The sequence below is a fragment of the Erythrolamprus reginae genome, chromosome 4 (genome assembly GCF_031021105.1).
Source record: "Erythrolamprus reginae isolate rEryReg1 chromosome 4, rEryReg1.hap1, whole genome shotgun sequence".
NCBI lineage: Eukaryota > Metazoa > Chordata > Lepidosauria > Squamata > Dipsadidae > Erythrolamprus > Erythrolamprus reginae.
This window is the reverse complement of record NC_091953.1, coordinates 78,041,073-78,059,714: the sequence shown is the minus strand read 5'-3', so window position 1 is coordinate 78,059,714 and position 18,642 is coordinate 78,041,073. Positions and strand designations below refer to the sequence as shown.

The 18,642-nt window shown below is 42.5% G+C and overlaps 1 protein-coding gene across 2 annotated transcripts in view; it reads left to right on the top strand.

Annotated features, from left to right (window-relative positions):
- PDK3 (pyruvate dehydrogenase kinase 3) overlaps positions 1–18,642 on the top strand; it is a 238,026-nt gene that overhangs the window by 28,257 nt on the left and 191,127 nt on the right. For both annotated transcript variants that reach the window (XM_070750692.1, XM_070750693.1), the window contains exons 2-3: positions 788–929; positions 9,150–9,221. In XM_070750692.1, the coding sequence (XP_070606793.1) occupies positions 788–929; positions 9,150–9,221 (214 nt within the window). The remainder of the gene's footprint in view (positions 1–787; positions 930–9,149; positions 9,222–18,642) is intronic.

Below are 18,642 nucleotides of genomic sequence, written 5' to 3'. Positions count from 1 at the left end.
CTGTGGCTCGTAAGTTCTTGCAGGACTAGCGTGATTTTGTTACTGCACCTGTGAAGGTAGCAAAATTGTGCCCATGTTTCGGTGAGGTTTTACCTGCGGCTCTGTGCACGATTTTGCTATCTCTACAGGTGCAGCAGCAAAATCACGCTGGTCCTGCAAAAACTCTTGAGCTGCGGTGGCGAGCGCAATTTAGCGTTCCAGCTCATAGCCCACAGTTGCTTCCATCCTTCTGAGGTTGGTAAAATGAAGACTCACATTGTTGGGGGCAATATGCTGATTCTGTACACAGCATAGAAAGGGCTGTAAAGTATTGTGTAAGCGCTATTGCTATTGTTAGGCAACGCAGGTTCCCTTAGGTGAGAATTAGAGCTGAGCACCCAGTTCTTGAGTTGGTCACAACTGGAGAGGTGAAACCTTTAAACCTTTAATATGATATGTGACATATGGTAAGAAATTCTTATAGCTGATGATTTTGTTTTAATTGATAATTTGGATGGAATTGAAATGTAGGTTTATATTTTACATACCAGATTTTAACCATTAAAGTTATATTTTCCAGATCTTCATCCTTTACAAAATGACGTAATTGATGTAACAAAATAAGCTGCAATAAAACAGCCATAGTCATGAATGATGTTAAGCTTGATATTGAATTCTTATGATCAGACTGAAATTATTTAGTAACCAAGAAGTAAACTTACAATCATAAAGTGCTGATAAATCATATTTTGTATTATTTAAGACTGTTTAAAGAACATGAAAACATAAAATTCTTTTCTTTCCACAGGGCGTGATAATGCATGTGAGAAAACATCATACATGTTCCTGAGAAAAGAGCTTCCTGTGCGACTTGCTAATACAATGAGAGAAGTAAATTTGTTGCCTGACAACTTGTTGAATAGGCCTTCTGTTAAGCTCGTACAAAGTTGGTAAGTGCTCATTCAAATAAGAGCAATCAAATAAATGTGAGTTGCACAACAAAAATTAGTTATAGCATACTTTATTTGCTTTTAATTAATTCAATAGCTGTGTTTCTGCTCTGTTCTGTACTTGCCTTGCTTAGACATTCCCATGTGCATTTTTACTTATTTCCTTTTAAGAAAATTAAATTCCCCCTTTTCCTGGCCTTATTTGTAGAAACTATTCTTTGTTTTTAATTTCTCCCTCATTTTCTAACTTTAAAATCTTTTACAAAACATTTAAAATAATTTTATGTATATGTATGAATATGGATGCACGGATGTATTAATTATGTAATTTTTAATATAAAACAGATTATCTTTTGGTGCTGAAAATAATTTGTATTATATTAAGCTGACCTTTCTTTCAAAAAAAATTTCCTATATAAATCCTTAGTTAATGACTGGTAAATTAATAATTATCCAGCTTAATAGCCTTGGAAAGAATTCTTTAAAGACTGTAAAGCACTTCTGACCATCACAAAGCATGTGCATGCACCACACCACATGCCATGTGAGTGATGTAGATGCTTCACAACCTGTTCATAGTTATGGGCATTACCAACATTCAAATCATGTGATAATACAAATAATATTGGTCCTTGGAGAGGGACGGCGTACAAATCCAATAAATAAATAAATACCGTATATACTCGAGTATAAGTTGACCCAATTATAAGCCGAGGCACCTACTTTTGCCACAAAAAACTGGGAAAACCTATTGACTCAAGTATAAGTCTAGGGTGGAAAATACAGTGGCTACTGGTAACTTATAAAAAAGGAATATTCTACTGTAGCTTCTTAAAATTGTTTTTGTAGGAGAATAAAAAAACCATATGAACAGAATAGAATAGAATAGAATAGGATTTTTATTGGCCGTGTGATTGGACACACAAGGAATTTGTCTTGGTGCATATGCTCTCAGCATACATAAAAGAAAAAGATATATTTGTCAAGAATCATGGATTGTCATAGGGGTCAAATAAGCAATGAAGAAACAATCAATATTAATAGAATGGTTGCAGGAACTGGGTATATCTAGTTTAATGAAAAAAGGACCAGGGGAGACATGATAGCATTCTTCCAATATCTCAGGGTTTGCCACAAAGAAGAGAGAGTCAACCTATTCTCCAAAGCACCTAAGGGCAGAACAAGAAGCAATGGATAAAAACTAAACAAGGAGAGAAGCAACTTAGAAGTAAGGAGAAAATTCCTGACAGTTAGAACAATGAATCTGTGGAACAGCCTGCCACCAGAAGTTGTGAATGCTCCAACACTGGAAGTTTTTAAGAAGATGTTGGATACCCATTTGTCTGAAGTAGGAAGAAGGAAGGAAGGGTTTCTGCCTAAGCAGGAGGTTGGACTAGAAGATCTCCAAGGTCCCTTCCAACTCTGTTGTTATTATTATTATGTAACTTTTCCCTCCAAAATGTTTTTTATTTCTTGCACCTTTCTTCTTCCCCTTCCTAAATCTCTTTTTTTAATTCCTTCTTTTATCATAACCAAAAATCTCTTAAAATATCTTTAAGAATGTAATCAAGCCTGTTATCTTACTCTTCATTACAATATCATTATAATTTTCTTAATAATTGGGATTTCATATATTATTTCAAAACAATTGCTTAAATCAAACTTCCATATGATAAATATTCAGATTTTCCATTTAAAACATATTTTATAAGTTAAAATCATTATTATCTCAATAGATCAATAAATAACAATTCGGGGTTACTCAATCATTAACTGTAAAATCTTTCTTCTACATGGTATTTATCTTGCATAAGGAGAAACCATACTCTAAAAAAAGGTAAATCTATTAATATTAATTATGTAGAACAAATGATTAATGCCAAAATTCATACTATTATATTATCCTAATCTTTGTATTGTTTTAAACAAGTCAGCATTAACAATCCTCTTGGGTATGATATGATAAGTTTATATACACAGTTATCCCAACTTGAAGCAACATTTTATTACAAAATTATCTTTTCTGTTACTAGAAATGAATCAAATTTAAATGGGTAACTTATTTTACTTGCAAAATATGTTGCTGGCTTGCTTTTCTGAGCAGGAGAGAAAGCCATGGTTCCTTCCTTCCAAAACTCTTCAAACCTCCCACCCCTTCCCCCAGTGCTTCCTTTCTATGTAGAGGAGGAACTGTGATTGGTTCAGCCTGCTGCCAATCAGGCAGCTGAGGGGTGTTGCTGGCTGGGCTGTAGCAAGAGCAGATGCAGCCGTACAAAGAAAAAAGCCTTCTGTTGCCAGAGCCATCAGGTTTCCTTTGTCCCTGCCTTTCATATCTGAACTGCGCAGCTTTGGAAAATGCTGCTCGGAAGTTTTGAGGTCAGTGAAGGTTAGTGACTTGAGTATAAGCCGAAGTTGGATTTTTCAGCACATTTTTTGTGCTGAAAATCTTGGCTTATACTCAAGTATATACAGTAAATATTGGAAATATTGGTCTCTCATATTGCAAAGTTATGATAGCTATGATTGCTATCTTGGTTAATGTCTGTGTAAAAAAAATATCACCCCAATCTGGATTGAAAAATTATTTGCATAATTACCTTATTTGCATTGAAAAATTGTTCTGTTCATCAGAGCCTTCCATGCACTGGTACTGCCTCACAGTGGTTAGAGTGCAGTACTGCAAGCTACTTTTGCTGTTCACCAGCTGCCAGCAGTTTGGCAGATCGAATTTCAGTAGGTTCAAGATTGACTCAGCCTTCCATCCTTCCAAACTCAGTAAAATGAGGACCCAGATGGTTGGGGCAATATGGTCACACTCTATAAAATGCTTAGAGAGGGCTGTAAAGCACTGTGAAGCAGTATATAAATCAAAATGCTATTACTATTACTACTTTTCTCAGCAAAAGGTTGTCGGTCCTTAGGGTGTACATTTATAGCTTTACTAACTTCTGGGAAAAGTTGAATTTTTAAATTTCTTTTCCAAAAATAATTTTATTAAATCAGAATCATAGGGCTGAGAGGGACTTTGGAGGTCTTTAGAAATCGCTATTATAATTCCAGGAGACAAGCTTTTCTATTAAATAAGTCAATCCCCTTTTCCTTGTGACAATCTCTCAAGTACTGAGAGACAGCTATTTATTTATTTATTTATTCATTCATTCATTCATTCATTTGTACGCCGCCCCTCTCCCTAGACTTGGAGCGGCTAACAACAATAATGAAACAACATGTAACAAATCTAGTATTTAAAATAATTTTAAAAACCCTTATTTAACCCTGCTGTTCTGTTCGAAAAAAGTTCCTAATGTTATGTTCCCGGGTCACCCTGACCCGGACCGAAAACTTCATTTGCAGTGCTTATGTTTGGTCTTTTTGAAAGCTTTTTTCACCTGGAAACATGTTTGAACATTTCTGCACACAATGGAATGAAAATTGAACTGAAAAAATTAATCCTTATTGGTTTATTTTGCACATAAATGTGCCTCCCCCCCGTTTTTGTGAAAGTTTTTTCAATTTATGGATAGTTTTGCTTGCAAAATCCATTCTATTTTACTAAAGTTGGTGTGGGATTGGTAGCTTGAACATTTCTGCACACAATGATATGAAAATTGAACTGAGAAAATTAATCCTTATTGGTTTATTTTGCTCATAAATGGGCCCCCATGCTTATACTCAAATAGGCTTATACTCGAGTAGGCTTATACTCGAGTATAAAATGATATGGTCTTATATTCAAAAATAAACCAATAAGAATCATTTTTTTTCAGTTCATTTCTATTTTTCTTATGTTTAGGATTGTTCAATTTAGTATATCAAAACTTTTGAGTTTATTGATAATTTTGCCTGCAAAATGCATTCTATTTTACTATTCTATTTTGGTGTGGGATTGGTAGCTTGAACCTTTCTGAACATAATGATATGAAAATTAAACTGAAAAAATGATCCTTATTGGTTTATTTTGCTCATAAATGGGCCCCCATGCTTATACTCAAATAGGCTTATACTCGAGTAGGCTTATACTCGAGTATAAAACAATAAACCAATAAGAGTCATTTTTTTCAGTTCATTTATATTTTTCTTATGTTCAGGATTGTTCAATTTAGTATATCAAACCTTTTGGGGGAAAATTCCTTAGGGATTTGTAGCCTTAAAAAATATAAATTGACACGAAATTCAAAAAGGATGGGGGGAGGGGCTTTTTGATCAAAATAAAAATATAAGTCTCAATTTTTCCAGTTCAATTTTCATATCATTATGTTCATAAATGTTCAAACTAGTTTTCCAGTGGAAAAAGTTTTCAAAAAGACCAAATTCAAGTACCTAAAAAAAATCATTTTGATCCGGGTCTATATGACCCGAACAGAGTAAATGTGACTTTTTTTTTGCCAAGAAAAAAAATTTTCCCCCACCCCCACAAATATTTTTTTGATGATCAGCATTGTTAAATTGAGTAAATGAATGCGTAACATTTTAAAGAATATTTCGGATTTGGAGCATAAAAAAATAAAAAGTGAAAATTGTTGCAAGCAGCCAGGGGGGGGGGAGGCCTTATTTCTGATGTTAAAAAACCAGTAAGAATCATTTTTTTCAGTTCCTTTATATTTTTCTTATATTCAGAAATGTTCAAGGTACCATTCCCACACCAACTCCAGTAAAATAGACTGCATTTTGCAAGCAAAACTATCCATAAATTGAAAAAACTTTCACAAAAACGGGGGGGGGAGGCACATTTATGGGCAAAATAAACCAATAAGGATTAATTTTTTCAGTTCAATTTTCATTCCATTGTGTGAAGAAATGTTCAGACTACTTTCCAAGTGAAAAAAGCTTTCAAAAAGACCAAACATAAGCACTGCAAATGAAGAGTTTTCGGTCCGGGTCAGGGTGACCCGGGAACATAACATTAGGGAGTTGTTTTTTTTCAGCAAGTAAGAAACCTCCCACCCCCCCAAAAAAATTCTCATAGAGAGAACCCCTGAAATGATGAAAAGTCATGAAATTTCAAGTTTCAGATATGCAGGGAAAATTTTTTACAGGGTCTCAAACCTTGATTTCGGGTCTCACAGACCCGAACAGAACAGCAGGGTTAAAAAAAAAAACCCAAACATACACACAAGCATACCATGCATAAATTGTATAGGCCTAAGGGGAAGGGAATATCTCAGTTCCACCATGCCTGACAACAAAGGTGGGTTTTAAGGTTTTTTTTATTGTGTCATCCCTAGACATACCGTATTTTTCGGTGTATAAGACACACCTTTTTACTGAAAAAAAGTGCTTTAAATGTTGGGTGCGTCTTATACATCAAATGCTGCCGAGGCCACCCGACAGCTCGGCCCTGGGGATGGGCAGGGTGCCGGGCCTAGCACCAGCAGCAAAGCCTCTCTTTCCAGGCGGCTGCCTGGAGCCTCCAGCTGGCAGGGACAAGGTGGGCGTGCCACTCGAGTTAGCCAATCCCAGCAGAGGCAGCGGCTCTGGCAGCTTTCGTTTGAGGAGCAGCAGCACCGAGAAAGTCAGCCCCTGCCACAACTGCTGGCCCAGCTGAGCCCGCCACCCAACAACACAATGAGGTGGGGGGGCCAATGGATCCGAGCCCCCTCACGCCAGACAATCAAGGCCACCCCGCAGGCATTCTCCACCAGCTGGAATGCCCGCCCACTTCTCAGCTGCCGCTGTGCGTCCTATGTCACTTACTTGGAAGCGGGCGTTTCTCGTGGGGTCCCTGCCGGCATCCCCCCCCAGTTCGGATGGGGGTGGCTAGTCGCCACGGGCATCCAAACGGGGTGGTGCCAGCAGGGATCGCGCAAGAAATGCCCACCGCCAGGTAAGTTTGGCAGACCGCACGGTGGCAGCTGAGGAGAAGCGGGCAGGCGACCCCTCTGCTCTCTGTATCCAGCTGGTGGAAAAGACCTGTGGGGCTGCCTTGATCGTCCGGCACAAGTGGGCTCGGCTCCATCAGCCCCCACCCCAACCTTCTGTCTTCGGGGGTGCAGCGAAGCAGGTGAGGTGGGTGCGTGCAACGGCAGCTGCAGAGGAGCGGGCAGGTTTCCGCTTCGGCGCTCTGCGCATCCAACTGATTGCGTTGGAGAGCAACATGCCCCCACACTCCACACCCTGGTGCCCCGTTGTGCCATCCAAACTCAGGATAAAGGAAAGGGACGCAGGTAGATAGAAAAGGCAGACCCTGAAACTTTTGAGCAGACAGGGCATTTTCTCTTCTCTGCTCAAAAAGGCTTTGGAGGAAGCCAGAGGGAAGGAGAAGGGAGGCGGGGGAGGGAGAGAGAAAGAGTTGGGGAGAAAACAATTTTCACTTTTTCCTCAACCGGATTAGGATTGCAGCAGTTAAACTGTGCAATGGAGAGCAACGGATCCGGTTTGTGTGTGTGTGTGTGGAGTATTATCCTCCAGCTAAGACCCTTCTCCCATGACTGGTGGAGGAATTCTGGGATTTGAAGTCCACTAATCTTAAAACTGTCCAGTTTAAAGACCCCTGAGTTAGGAGTTAAAAGTGTAAGGGTCTTCAAACCTGGCAAGATTAAGGCTTGTGGACTTCAACTTCCACTCCTAAAGTAGCATGACTGGTGGAGGAATTCTGGGAGTTGAGGTCCACAAGCTTGAAGTCATTGAAACTGTCAAGTTTGAAGTTTGTAAAAAGTGTACATGGTTTTAAAAAGTATATGTAGTTTTAAAAAGTATACATGGTTGTAAAAGGTATTCTGCTACACTGGTATTTTACAATATAACTACACCATTTGGTTCAGAATACTTTTTTCCTTGTTTTCCTTCTCTAAAATCTAAGTGTGTCTTATACACCGATGCATCTTATACACTGAACAATATGGTACCTAGTTTCTTTACCTTTCATCGTGCAGTTTAGCCTTCAGACTACTTATCATCTTCTCTTCACTCTTTGTAGTATTTCAACATCCTTTGTATTGTGGCAACCAGTACTGAATGCAGTTTGCCCAGCGTGGCCTTAGTAGTGCAGTATACAGCACTTACTATCTTCTTCTGATCTTGATGCTAACCTTCTGTTTATGCAACCTACCGTGTTTCCCCGAAAGTAAGACAGTGTCTTACTTTCTTTTTACCCCCAAAAGCCCCACTACGTCTTACTTTCGGGGTATGTCTTACATTGGAAAAAAATAGAAAGGGTCGCGTTCCCGAAGGCATCTCCCCAGAGTCCAGAAGGGCAGCCGTGGGACAGGAGCCACGTGAGCCCTTTTCCAAGTTCAACCTCAGGGCTCCAAGCGGCGTGCACGCGTGGAGCCACAGACGCGTGTCGGGGAAGCGTGTGTCTGGAGGGGAGGAGCCGCTCTGCGCAGTTGGGCAGCCCCACCTGCCTGCCGGAAAGTAGGCGGGCGAAGGAGGGCGCAGCTCCGGCCGCTCGCCTCGGAGCTGGTCGGCCTCGCTGGCTGCTTGCAGCCGAGCCTCGGCAGGACTCGGTTGCTGGGACGAGCGCCTTCGCTGCAAGCCGCCGCCCGCTCGGCTCGCTTCGGACCAGCGCCGTCCTTCGCTTTGCCAAGCAGGGGAAGAGGCGGTGGCGCCGCGGCGAGGCGAAGGCGAGGGGCGCACGGGGAGCTTGGAAGCGATGTCATCGGGCTCCCCCCCTGGCAATACCCCCGTGTTTCCCCGAAAGTAAGACATATGTCTTACTTTCGGGGTACGGCTTATATTAGCCGACCCCCCTGAAACCCCAGATACGTCTTACAATCGGGGGTGTCTTACTATCGGGGAAACAGGGTAACACTCCATTGGCTTTTTGACAGCTGCATTATACTGCTGACCAATATTTAAGTGGTGGTTGTGGCTTGGCGGCCTGGCAGAAGAAGGGGAAATAGTGCCATGTGAATGGTGGGCCTAGGCACATCTGTGCGCAGCTCAGCTTGCACAAGTTGAATTGTGCATGTACACATGTGGTGGCAAGCTGTGAGTAGGCCACAACCTGGAGATGGGAGCCCCCTGCTCTAGGATACCTAAATCCCATTAATGTTGAGCCAGATACTCCTATTCTATACTGTGCATTTGAATTTTCCTTCCTAAGTGCAGGATCGTTCTCACTACTGAACAGCATCTTGTTGGATAGAATCCAGTGTTCAAGTCCATGAAAATTCTTCTAAATCTTGAGTCTACCTGCTAGAATGTTAGCAATTTCCCTTCAGGTTGATGTCTGCAAATTTAATATGCAAATATTAAATGTATTATTCTTCTATGTTTCAGGTATATGCAGAGCTTTCTTGAGCTTTTAGAGTATGAAAATAAAAGTCCTGAAGATCCACATGTTTTAGATAAGTAAGTAAAGAAAGATGTTTAATTATGAAATCAATATGTTAAACCTGCTGAGTTTAGTCTTGTAGTTCAAAAAACTTACAATACTTATTTATTTATTTATTAATCTAATTTATATGCCGCCCAACTCCTCAAGGACTCTGGGCAGCTTACAACAAATAAAAACAATATTTAAAAGAACAAAGACCACAACCCACTAAAGATTATATGGCAGGGAGAAAAGAAAGAATACAGAAGATGGTCACTAAACACAAATTTACTCCATGATGAAAACTACACGAAGATGATTAATAAAGAAATAGAATTATTCCTCATAGAAAACAAAAAACAACCTACTTCAATACAAACACTCTGGGATACATTAAAAGCATACACTAGAGGACTAACAATAGCATACACAGCAAAAAAACAAAAAGAAGAGAAGGGAGAATACAATCATTATAAAAATAAAATCACAAAGCTAGAAAAGAATCTACAACAAGACCCAACAAACAATACGATTTTGAAACTACTAAGAGAAGCCAAATACAAAATAAATGCCATTGAGCAACAAGAACTAATTATAAATATAAAACAAACAAAACAAACCTATTTTGAAACAGCCAATAAACCAGGAAGATGGCTTTTCCAAAAGATCAAAAAAGTAAAAAGTGACAAATTGATTTACCAATTACAAGACAAAAATGGAATAGCTCAACACACAGAACAACAGAAAAAGGAAATAATACATGATTATTATAAAAATCTATACAGTAATACCTCGTCTTACGAACCTAATTGGTTCCCGGGGGAGGTTCGTAAGGCAAAAAGTTCGTAAGACGAAACATTGTTTCCCATAGGAAACAATGTAAAATGAATTAATCTGTGCAGGGGGGAAAAACCGCAAAAAAACGCCGCCGCCCGGCTGTCACCTTTTGAAACAGCCGGGCGCTTCTCAGCGTTCTCCCAATGCCGAACCTGGAAGTTCTGCAAAAGTACGGGTTCGGGTGGTCGTCGAGAAGCCCTGCCGCCTGGCTGTCGCTTTTTGAAACAGCCGGGGGGCTTCTCAGCGTCGTCCTGAACCCGAACGCCAAACCTGAACTTCCAGGGTCGGCGTTCGGGAGCAGTGTTCCCTCTAATTTTTTTTTGGGGTGGGCGGAAAAGTATAGTTTCTGAGCGGCAATCCCTTTGGGACTGGGCGACACAAAAATAATAAACAAACAAACAAACAAACAAACAAATAAATAAAAAACCCACCCTGTTTTGCCTCAGAGAATTTCAAAATAAAATACTGTACTGTGTGTCTATAACAGTGAGCTCATAATAGGGCAACTCTATCAATATCAAAATGCCACTTAAATAGTTGAGCTAGTTTCAAACTAGATTTTGATTTTCTTTCTCTCTTCCTTACTCCCATTCTTTTTCTTTCTCTTTTCCTTCCTCTCTTTTTTCTATCTTTCTCTTCCTCTCTTCCTCTCTCTCTCCTTCCCTACTACTCTTTCCCTCTCGGCTTCTGGGCAGGTTTGGAAAACTCGTGAGTTGATGATGATTTTTAAGTGAGCGATTGCTCACTGCTCAGCTTAGAGGGAACTATGTTCGGGAGGCCGCTGAGAAGCCCCCCGGCTGTTTCAAAAAGTGACAGCCAGGCGGCGGGGCTTCTCGGCGGGCTCCCGAACGCCGAACCTGGAAGTTTGGGTTTGGCGTTCGGGTTCAGGAGGACGCTGAGAAGCCCCCCGGCTGTTTCAAAAAGCGACAGCCGGGCGGCGGGGCTTCTCAGTTGCCTCCCGAACGCGAACTTTTGCCAAACTTCCGGGTTTGGCGTTCGGGAGGCCGCCGAGAAGCCCCTGCCACCCGGCTGTCTTTTGAAACAGCTGGGGGGCTTCTCAGCGGCCTCCTGAACCCGAATGCCAAACCTGAACTTCCGGGGTCGGCGTTCAGGAGGCCGCTGAGAAGCCCCATGGCTGTTTCAAAAAGTGACAGCCAGGCGGCGGGGCTTCTTGGCGGCGGGTTTGTAAGATGGAAAACGTTCGTAAGAAGAGGCAAATAATTTCTGAACCCCGGGTTCGTATCTCGGGTTGTTTGTATGGCGAGGGGTTCGTATCATGAGGTACCACTGTATAAACAAGAATTAATGGAAAAACCAAAAATAACAAAATACATAATAGAGAATAATATACTGCAAATTGAGGATATTGATAAATAAATGCTAAACGATGAAATAACCATACAGGAAATACAACTAGCCCTGAAAAAAAACAAAAAAGTAACAAATCCCCAGGTCTGGACGGCTTCCCTGGGGAATTCTATAAAAAGAATAATGAAATAATTGAACCCATTCTATTGGAAACATACAATAAAATTCTAGAGCAGGCAAAAATCCCGGATTCATGGAGAGAGTCATATATAACAATAATATGGAAAGAAGGATTAGACAAAGAAAAAATACAGAATTACAGACCAATATCACTGCTGAACGTGGACTACAAGATTTTCATGTCCATACTAGCAGAAAGAACTAAAAGAATTTTAAACAAAATTATTAATACGGATCAAAGCGGTTTCTTACCATCTAGACAAATTTCAAGTTGCACAAGGTCGGTGATAGACATTTTGGAGTACTGCGAAGCACATCCAGGAAGGCAAGTAGCTCTTGCCTTCCTGTATGCGCATAAAGCATTTGATAATGTTAGCTGGCAATACCTACAAGAACTAATTAGAGAACTAAAATTTGGCAATAAATGTGAAAATATCATTCGGAATACAGTGATCCCCCGCTCTTTGCGAGGGTTCCGTTCCAGGACCCCCCGCAACGAGCGGGTTTTCGCGAAGTAGCGCTGCGGAAGTAAAAACACCCTCTGCGCATGTGCAGAGGGTGTTTTTACTTCCGCAGCGCTAGCGAGGAGCCTAAGATTGGGGGCGGCGCGGGTGTTTTAAAACATCCCCGCCGACATGAGGGGCTCGCTAGCACACCCCCAAACCCGGGTTGGGGGTTCGGGGGTGTGCTAGCGAGCCTCCCATGTCGGCGGGGATGTTTTAAAACACCCGCGCGACTTTCCAATGAGTCCCGAAGACAAACGCGTTGTCTTCGGGACTCATTGGAAAGTCGCGCGGGTGTTTTAAAACATCCCCGCCGACATGGGAGGCTCGCTAGCACACCCCCGAGCCCCCAACCCGGGTTTGGGGGGTGCTAGGAAGCTCCCATTGTTGGCGGAGACCTTTTAAAACACTCACGCGGCTTCCAAACCGAGTCCTGGAAGCCGCGCGAGTGTTTTAAAAGGTCTCCGCCAACAATGGGAGCTTCCTACCACCCCCCAAACCCGGGTTGGGGGCTCGGGGGGGGTGCTAGGAAGCTCCCATTGTTGGCGGAGACCTTTTAAAACACTCGCGCGGCTTCCAAACCGAGTCCTGGAAGCCGCGCGAGTGTTTTAAAAGGTCTCCGCCAACAATGGGAGCTTCCTACCACCCCCCAAACCCGGGTTGGGGGCTCGGGGGGGGTGCTAGGAAGCTCCCATTGTTGGCGGAGACCTTTTAAAACACTCGCGCGGCTTCCAAACCGAGTCCTGGAAGCCGCGCGAGTGTTTTAAAAGGTCTCCGCCAACAATGGGAGCTTCCTACCACCCCCCAAACCCGGGTTGGGGGCTCGGGGGGGGTGCTAGGAAGCTCCCATTGTTGGCGGAGACCTTTTAAAACACTCGCGCGGCTTCCAAACCGAGTCCTGGAAGCCGCGCGAGTGTTTTAAAAGGTCTCCGCCAACAATGGGAGCTTCCTACCACCCCCCAAACCCGGGTTGGGGGCTCGGGGGGGGTGCTAGGAAGCTCCCATTGTTGGCGGAGACCTTTTAAAACACTCGCGCGGCTTCCAAACCGAGTCCTGGAAGCCGCGCGAGTGTTTTAAAAGGTCTCCGCCAACAATGGGAGCTTCCTACCACCCCCCAAACCCGGGTTGGGGGCTCGGGGGGGGTGCTAGGAAGCTCCCATTGTTGGCGGAGACCTTTTAAAACACTCGCGCGGCTTCCAAACCGAGTCCTGGAAGCCGCGCGAGTGTTTTAAAAGGTCTCCGCCAACAATGGGAGCTTCCTACCACCCCCCAAACCCGGGTTGGGGGCTCGGGGGGGTGCTAGGAAGCTCCCATTGTTGGCGGAGACCTTTTAAAACACTCGCGCGGCTTCCAAACCGAGTCCTGGAAGCCGCGCGAGTGTTTTAAAAGGTCTCCGCCAACAATGGGAGCTTCCTACCACCCCCCAAACCCGGGTTGGGGGTCCGGGGGGCGCTGTCTCTCGGCGCTTTCGTGCTGAGTCCGGGAGCGAACTCGCTCCCCGACTCAGCTGGAAAGCGCCGAGAGACAGCATGGACAGGCCCGTTCCTTGGCGCTGTCTCTCGGGGCTTTCCAGCTGAGTCGGGGAGCGAGTTCGCTCCCGGACTCAGCACGAAAGCCCCGAGTGACAGCGCCAAGGAACGGGCCTGTCCACGCTGTCTCTCGGGGCTTTCGTGCTGAGTCGGGGAGCGAGTTCGCTCCCGGACTCAGCACGAAAGCCCCGAGAGACAGCGCCAAGGAACGGGCCTGTCCACGCTGTCTCTCGGGGCTTTCGTGCTGAGTCGGGGAGCGAGTTCGCTCCCGGACTCAGCACGAAAGCCCCGAGAGACAGCGCCAAGGAACGGGCCTGTCCACGCTGTCTCTCGGGGCTTTCGTGCTGAGTCGGGGAGCGAGTTCGCTCCCGGACTCAGCACGAAAGCCCCGAGTGACAGCGCCAAGGAACGGGCCTGTCCACGCTGTCTCTCGGCGCTTTCCAGCTGAGTCGGGGAGCGAGTTCGCTCCTGGACTCAGCTGGAAAGCGCCGAGAGACAGCGTGGACAGGCCCGTGCGGCGAGAATGAACGGCGTGGGCGGGCGAAGGGCGGGCGGCAGCGAGGAGTTTGTGTGGGCGGTGGGGAAACTCCTCGCTGACGCCAGCAAGAGGGGGAAGACCCAGGGAAGCCGCTGCCATCTACGCATGCGTGCCCGGCACGCATGCGTAGATGGTATTTTTGACTTCCGGGTTGAAAAATAGCGAAGTACCCTATTCGCAATGGTTGGGGACGCAATAAACGGGGGATCACTGTATATATACTTTTCAGTCAGCCAGGGCAATAATAAATAGTGACATGACAAATATAATCCCCATAGAAAAAGGGGTGCGTCAGGGTTGTCCAATGTCACCTCTCCTATTCAAATTAACACAAGAATTACTGTTAAATAAAATACGAAAGAATAAAGAAATAAAAGGAATTAAAATAAAAGATGAAGAATATAAACTGAAAGCATATGCAGACGATTTAGTGTTTTTTCTGGAAGATCCTATAAATTCAGGCCCAGAACTACTCAAAGAAATAGAAAGATTTGGTGAATTCTCGGGATTAAAAATCAACAAACAAAAGACAATGCTCATGACAAAAAACATGACAATAGAACAAATTAAAAATTTAGAGGAGGTCACAAATCTCCAAACCACAAAAAAGACCAAATATTTGGGACTAACAATATCCAATAAGATTATATCCTTTAAGAAAGACAATTACGAGAAATTGGCACAGGAAACTAAAATAAATCTGGAAAAGTGGAAGGACTTACAATTATCAATATTAGGCAGAATCGCGGTAATAAAAATGAACATCCTCCCCAAATTTCTCTATCTTTTCCAAACTGCCCCTATTAATTTAGACCAAAAATTCTTTAGACAGATAAATAAAAACTTCTCAAGATTTATCTGGCAAAACAAAAAACCCAGAATTAAATTCTCATACCTCCAGGACAGTAAAAGTAGGGGGGGGGGGGAATGGGACTTCCAGATTTAAAATTATAGTATAATGCTGCTAGTCTAGTATGGGTAAAAGAATGGATTAATCTTTCCAACAAAAGAATTTTGTTACTGGAGGGTCATGACTTACAAATGGGCTGGCATGCCCATCTCTGGAAAGATGAAAAGGAAACACAAACTACTTTCAATAAACACATGATTAGAAAATCTTTATTGAAAACCTGGTATGAAATCAAAAGGAAATATTACACCAAAATCCCTAGATGGTTATCTACCATGGAAGCTATAATCTATCCAAATTTGATAGACCCAACAAAAATGTTAAAATATGCAGATATTCTATACCCAAATGGGGACCTGAAAACTAGACAAGAACTTGAATCACAAAATTATAAAATAGATTGGTGGACGTATACACAAATAAAATCCAGATATAATAAAGATAGACATACATCCGGTATTGAAATCCCCACAAAACCCCTAGATAAAATCTTGACAGGATACGAGGATAGACAGATCACTAAAATTTACCAATTACTCCTTGAACAAGAAAGAATAAAGGACACAATCAAAAACCCTATGATAGCATGGGCTAAAAATGTCCAACACGACATACACTTAGTGGACTGGGAGAAATCATGGAACACAATATCCAAAATCACACTGTCAGCAGCATATAAGCAAAATTATTACAAACTCTTTTATAGATGGTACATGCCACCATCAAGACTAGCGAAGATCTACCCGACTTTACAAGACACCTGCTGGAAATGTAAAAAACCAAAAACGTTCCTTTTTTCACATATGGTGGTCCTGCCCCAAAATTCAAAAAATATGGAAAACAACCCAAAAATGGCTCACAGAAATTACAAAAGAGGAGATAGAATACACACCAGAAGGTATGCTCTTAGGAATTTGGAAAAGACCCTATACCAAACAAACACTTTTTCTTATAACACACATAAACACCGCAGTCAGAATCTCATTGGCACAAACATGGAAAAATGAACAAACCCCATTGGAAAGTTTAATCATCGACAAAATATATAGATGTATAGAGATGGATGAAATGACAAATTCAATTAAGGGAACCAAAAGCAAAAAATCCAAACAATTATGGCATAAATGGCACAAATGGATTCAAAACAAAGATTGAAAATGTAACAAGACAAAGTATCAGTATACGCAAGAAAGACAACAATTACCTTACAATACTAAAGGAAAAAAAAACATAAGATGTATGATTTCTTTTTCTATGTATTTCTTTCTACCTTAATAGTAAACTCTACTCACGATAATTATACAGTATTTGAATGTACATATATATGAAGAAATGAATGATGTATCAAAAAAGTAATAGAAATGGATTAAGATCTGTAAAACTAGAACAAAATATGTGAGAAATATTTTCTTTTATTTATAAAAAAGAACAATTTAAAAAATAATTACAAAACCCTAGTAAAAGCCATACATATCTCTCAATATCTCTTATGGTCGGATCTAGGTGCTATGTCATTCGGTCAACGGCTCCAGGCCTGTTGGAAAAGCAAGGTTTTTACAGCTTTGCGGAAGGCCAGCAGGCTAGGGAGGGTACAGATCTCTGGGGGCAGATGGTTCTAGAAAGCTGAAGCCTCCACAGAGAAGGCCCTTCCCTGCAGCCCCACCATTGGCATTGTTTGGTTTATGGGACCCAGAAAAGCCCAAAAAGTACTTCAATGAGTAATTTTCAATTTTTAATTAATTACTTTTTTAAATTGTAATCATTTTTAATTATTGTATTAGGAGCTTGATCTTGTTTAAAATGGAGAAATCAATATTGGAATTTCATGTAAAATTAACACAAAAAGATATAAGAACTAGATTGAATTTAATAAATTAAAATTGATCAAATTAATAGAACAATACCTTGAAACTATTTGTTTTCCCTTCTTGAGCTAAAGCTTTCAATAAGCATAGCATTAAATAGTTTGGGTAAGTTTAATTCAAAGAGCATAGATAAGACTAAGCATAAGCACAAACTGTTGCAAGCCAAATATCTTTGTGAAAAACATTATCTACTAAAGATGTGTTTTCCACACTTTGACTTATTCCTATTTGGCAAATCTCTGTTTTTTAGAAAAAATATATTTCAAATTCATGTTTTCTGTATACAGTGGCACCTCTACTTAAGAACTTAATTCGTTCCGTGACCAGGTTCTTAAGTAGAAAAGTTTGTAAATAGAAACAATTTTTCCCATAGGAATCAATGTAAAAGCAAATAATGTTTACAAACCCGTTAGGAAAGAAATAAAAGCTCAGAATTTGGGTGGGAGGAGGAGGAAGAGGACAGTCACTGCTGAAGGAAGAAGGTGAGGTGAGGTGAATAAAAAAAAATCCAAGACTTTAAGGCTTAAAAAAAAAAGAGGGACTCTGTGGTGGCGAGGAGGAGCATGCGCCCCCCACACAACTGACGCGAGGCTGCCTCCCATACACTGCGCCAGATAGAGAAATCCAGGCAGGTGAGAGGGGGGGAACCTCCCGCTCCTTTGACCAAAAGGCGGCAGCTGCTGTTGCTGCTACCTGCTTCCTCTTCCTTCCCATGCTGAAGGGCTTCCCTCTCCTGTCGCTCGTTTGCTTTGTAGCCATCGCCTTTCCTTCACTGTGGTGATTCCTTGGTTTGAGTGAAGCTAAGTTGATCAGCCGGGGCGAAGCGCCGCCTTTTGCCATTCTGTGCTTAGATGCTCCGGCAGGCAACGTCGCGCCGGGTGTATGGGAAGCAGTGTGAGGGAGTCACCACAGCAAAGTGGCTTATTCCCTCTCCAAGCACCCAGAGAAAGGAAAACGCTCCGTTCAGTCTGGGCTACCCAGAGCGAAGGGAGCATTTCTTTTTTCTGGACAGTGACAGAGGTTTATTCTCTCCGAGTCTAATAAATCTTAACAAATCTAATAAATCTTACTAAATCTCTCCAAGTGCCCAGAGAAAGGAAAATGTTTTAGACTGCCAAAGCCTTTTTAAGTGCCACTGAAAGGCTCTTCAGGCAGCCCAGTAAAGCCCGAGATGGCCGGTATTAAAGGGGAAATGGCAGGAAACTGGTGGGCCTTCGTGCCGCTCTCAGATTTCCTGGTAAATTTTTCTGGGCTCGGGTTCTTAAGTAGAAAATGGTTCTTAAGAAGAGGCAAAAAAATCTTGAACCACCAGTTCTTATCTTAAGTACAGGCATTCTTAATTTGAAACATGAAGGTAGAAAATTGAACTTCTTTTGGCATATCAAATCCTCTTAGAGTTCAGCAGGTTGAGGAAGGGGCGGGGTCAAATGGCCACGGCAGCATGGATTTCCCCCTCTTCCATGGGGGATCCTGAGTCCCCACCATCCGGGGGCTCTGGTTCTTTTGAATCAGACTAGATCCTCCCTGAAGGGGAGATGATGCAGGGGATGCTTTCGGGGGTCTGGTTTGCGGTCGGCATACCCCACCAGACATACCGACCCAGTCTCACACTGGCGGTGGTGCAAAGTCGGCTAGGATGCCATGCCTATGTCAACAGTAGCCACAGAGACAACTCAATGCAGGGATTGAAAGATGAGCAGTAACACCTGGGAAGAGGACGATTTAAGCGATGGCGTGGTGAAGGAAAATAAAGCGGTGTGCTGGTGAGTGATTTCGGACAGAAAGG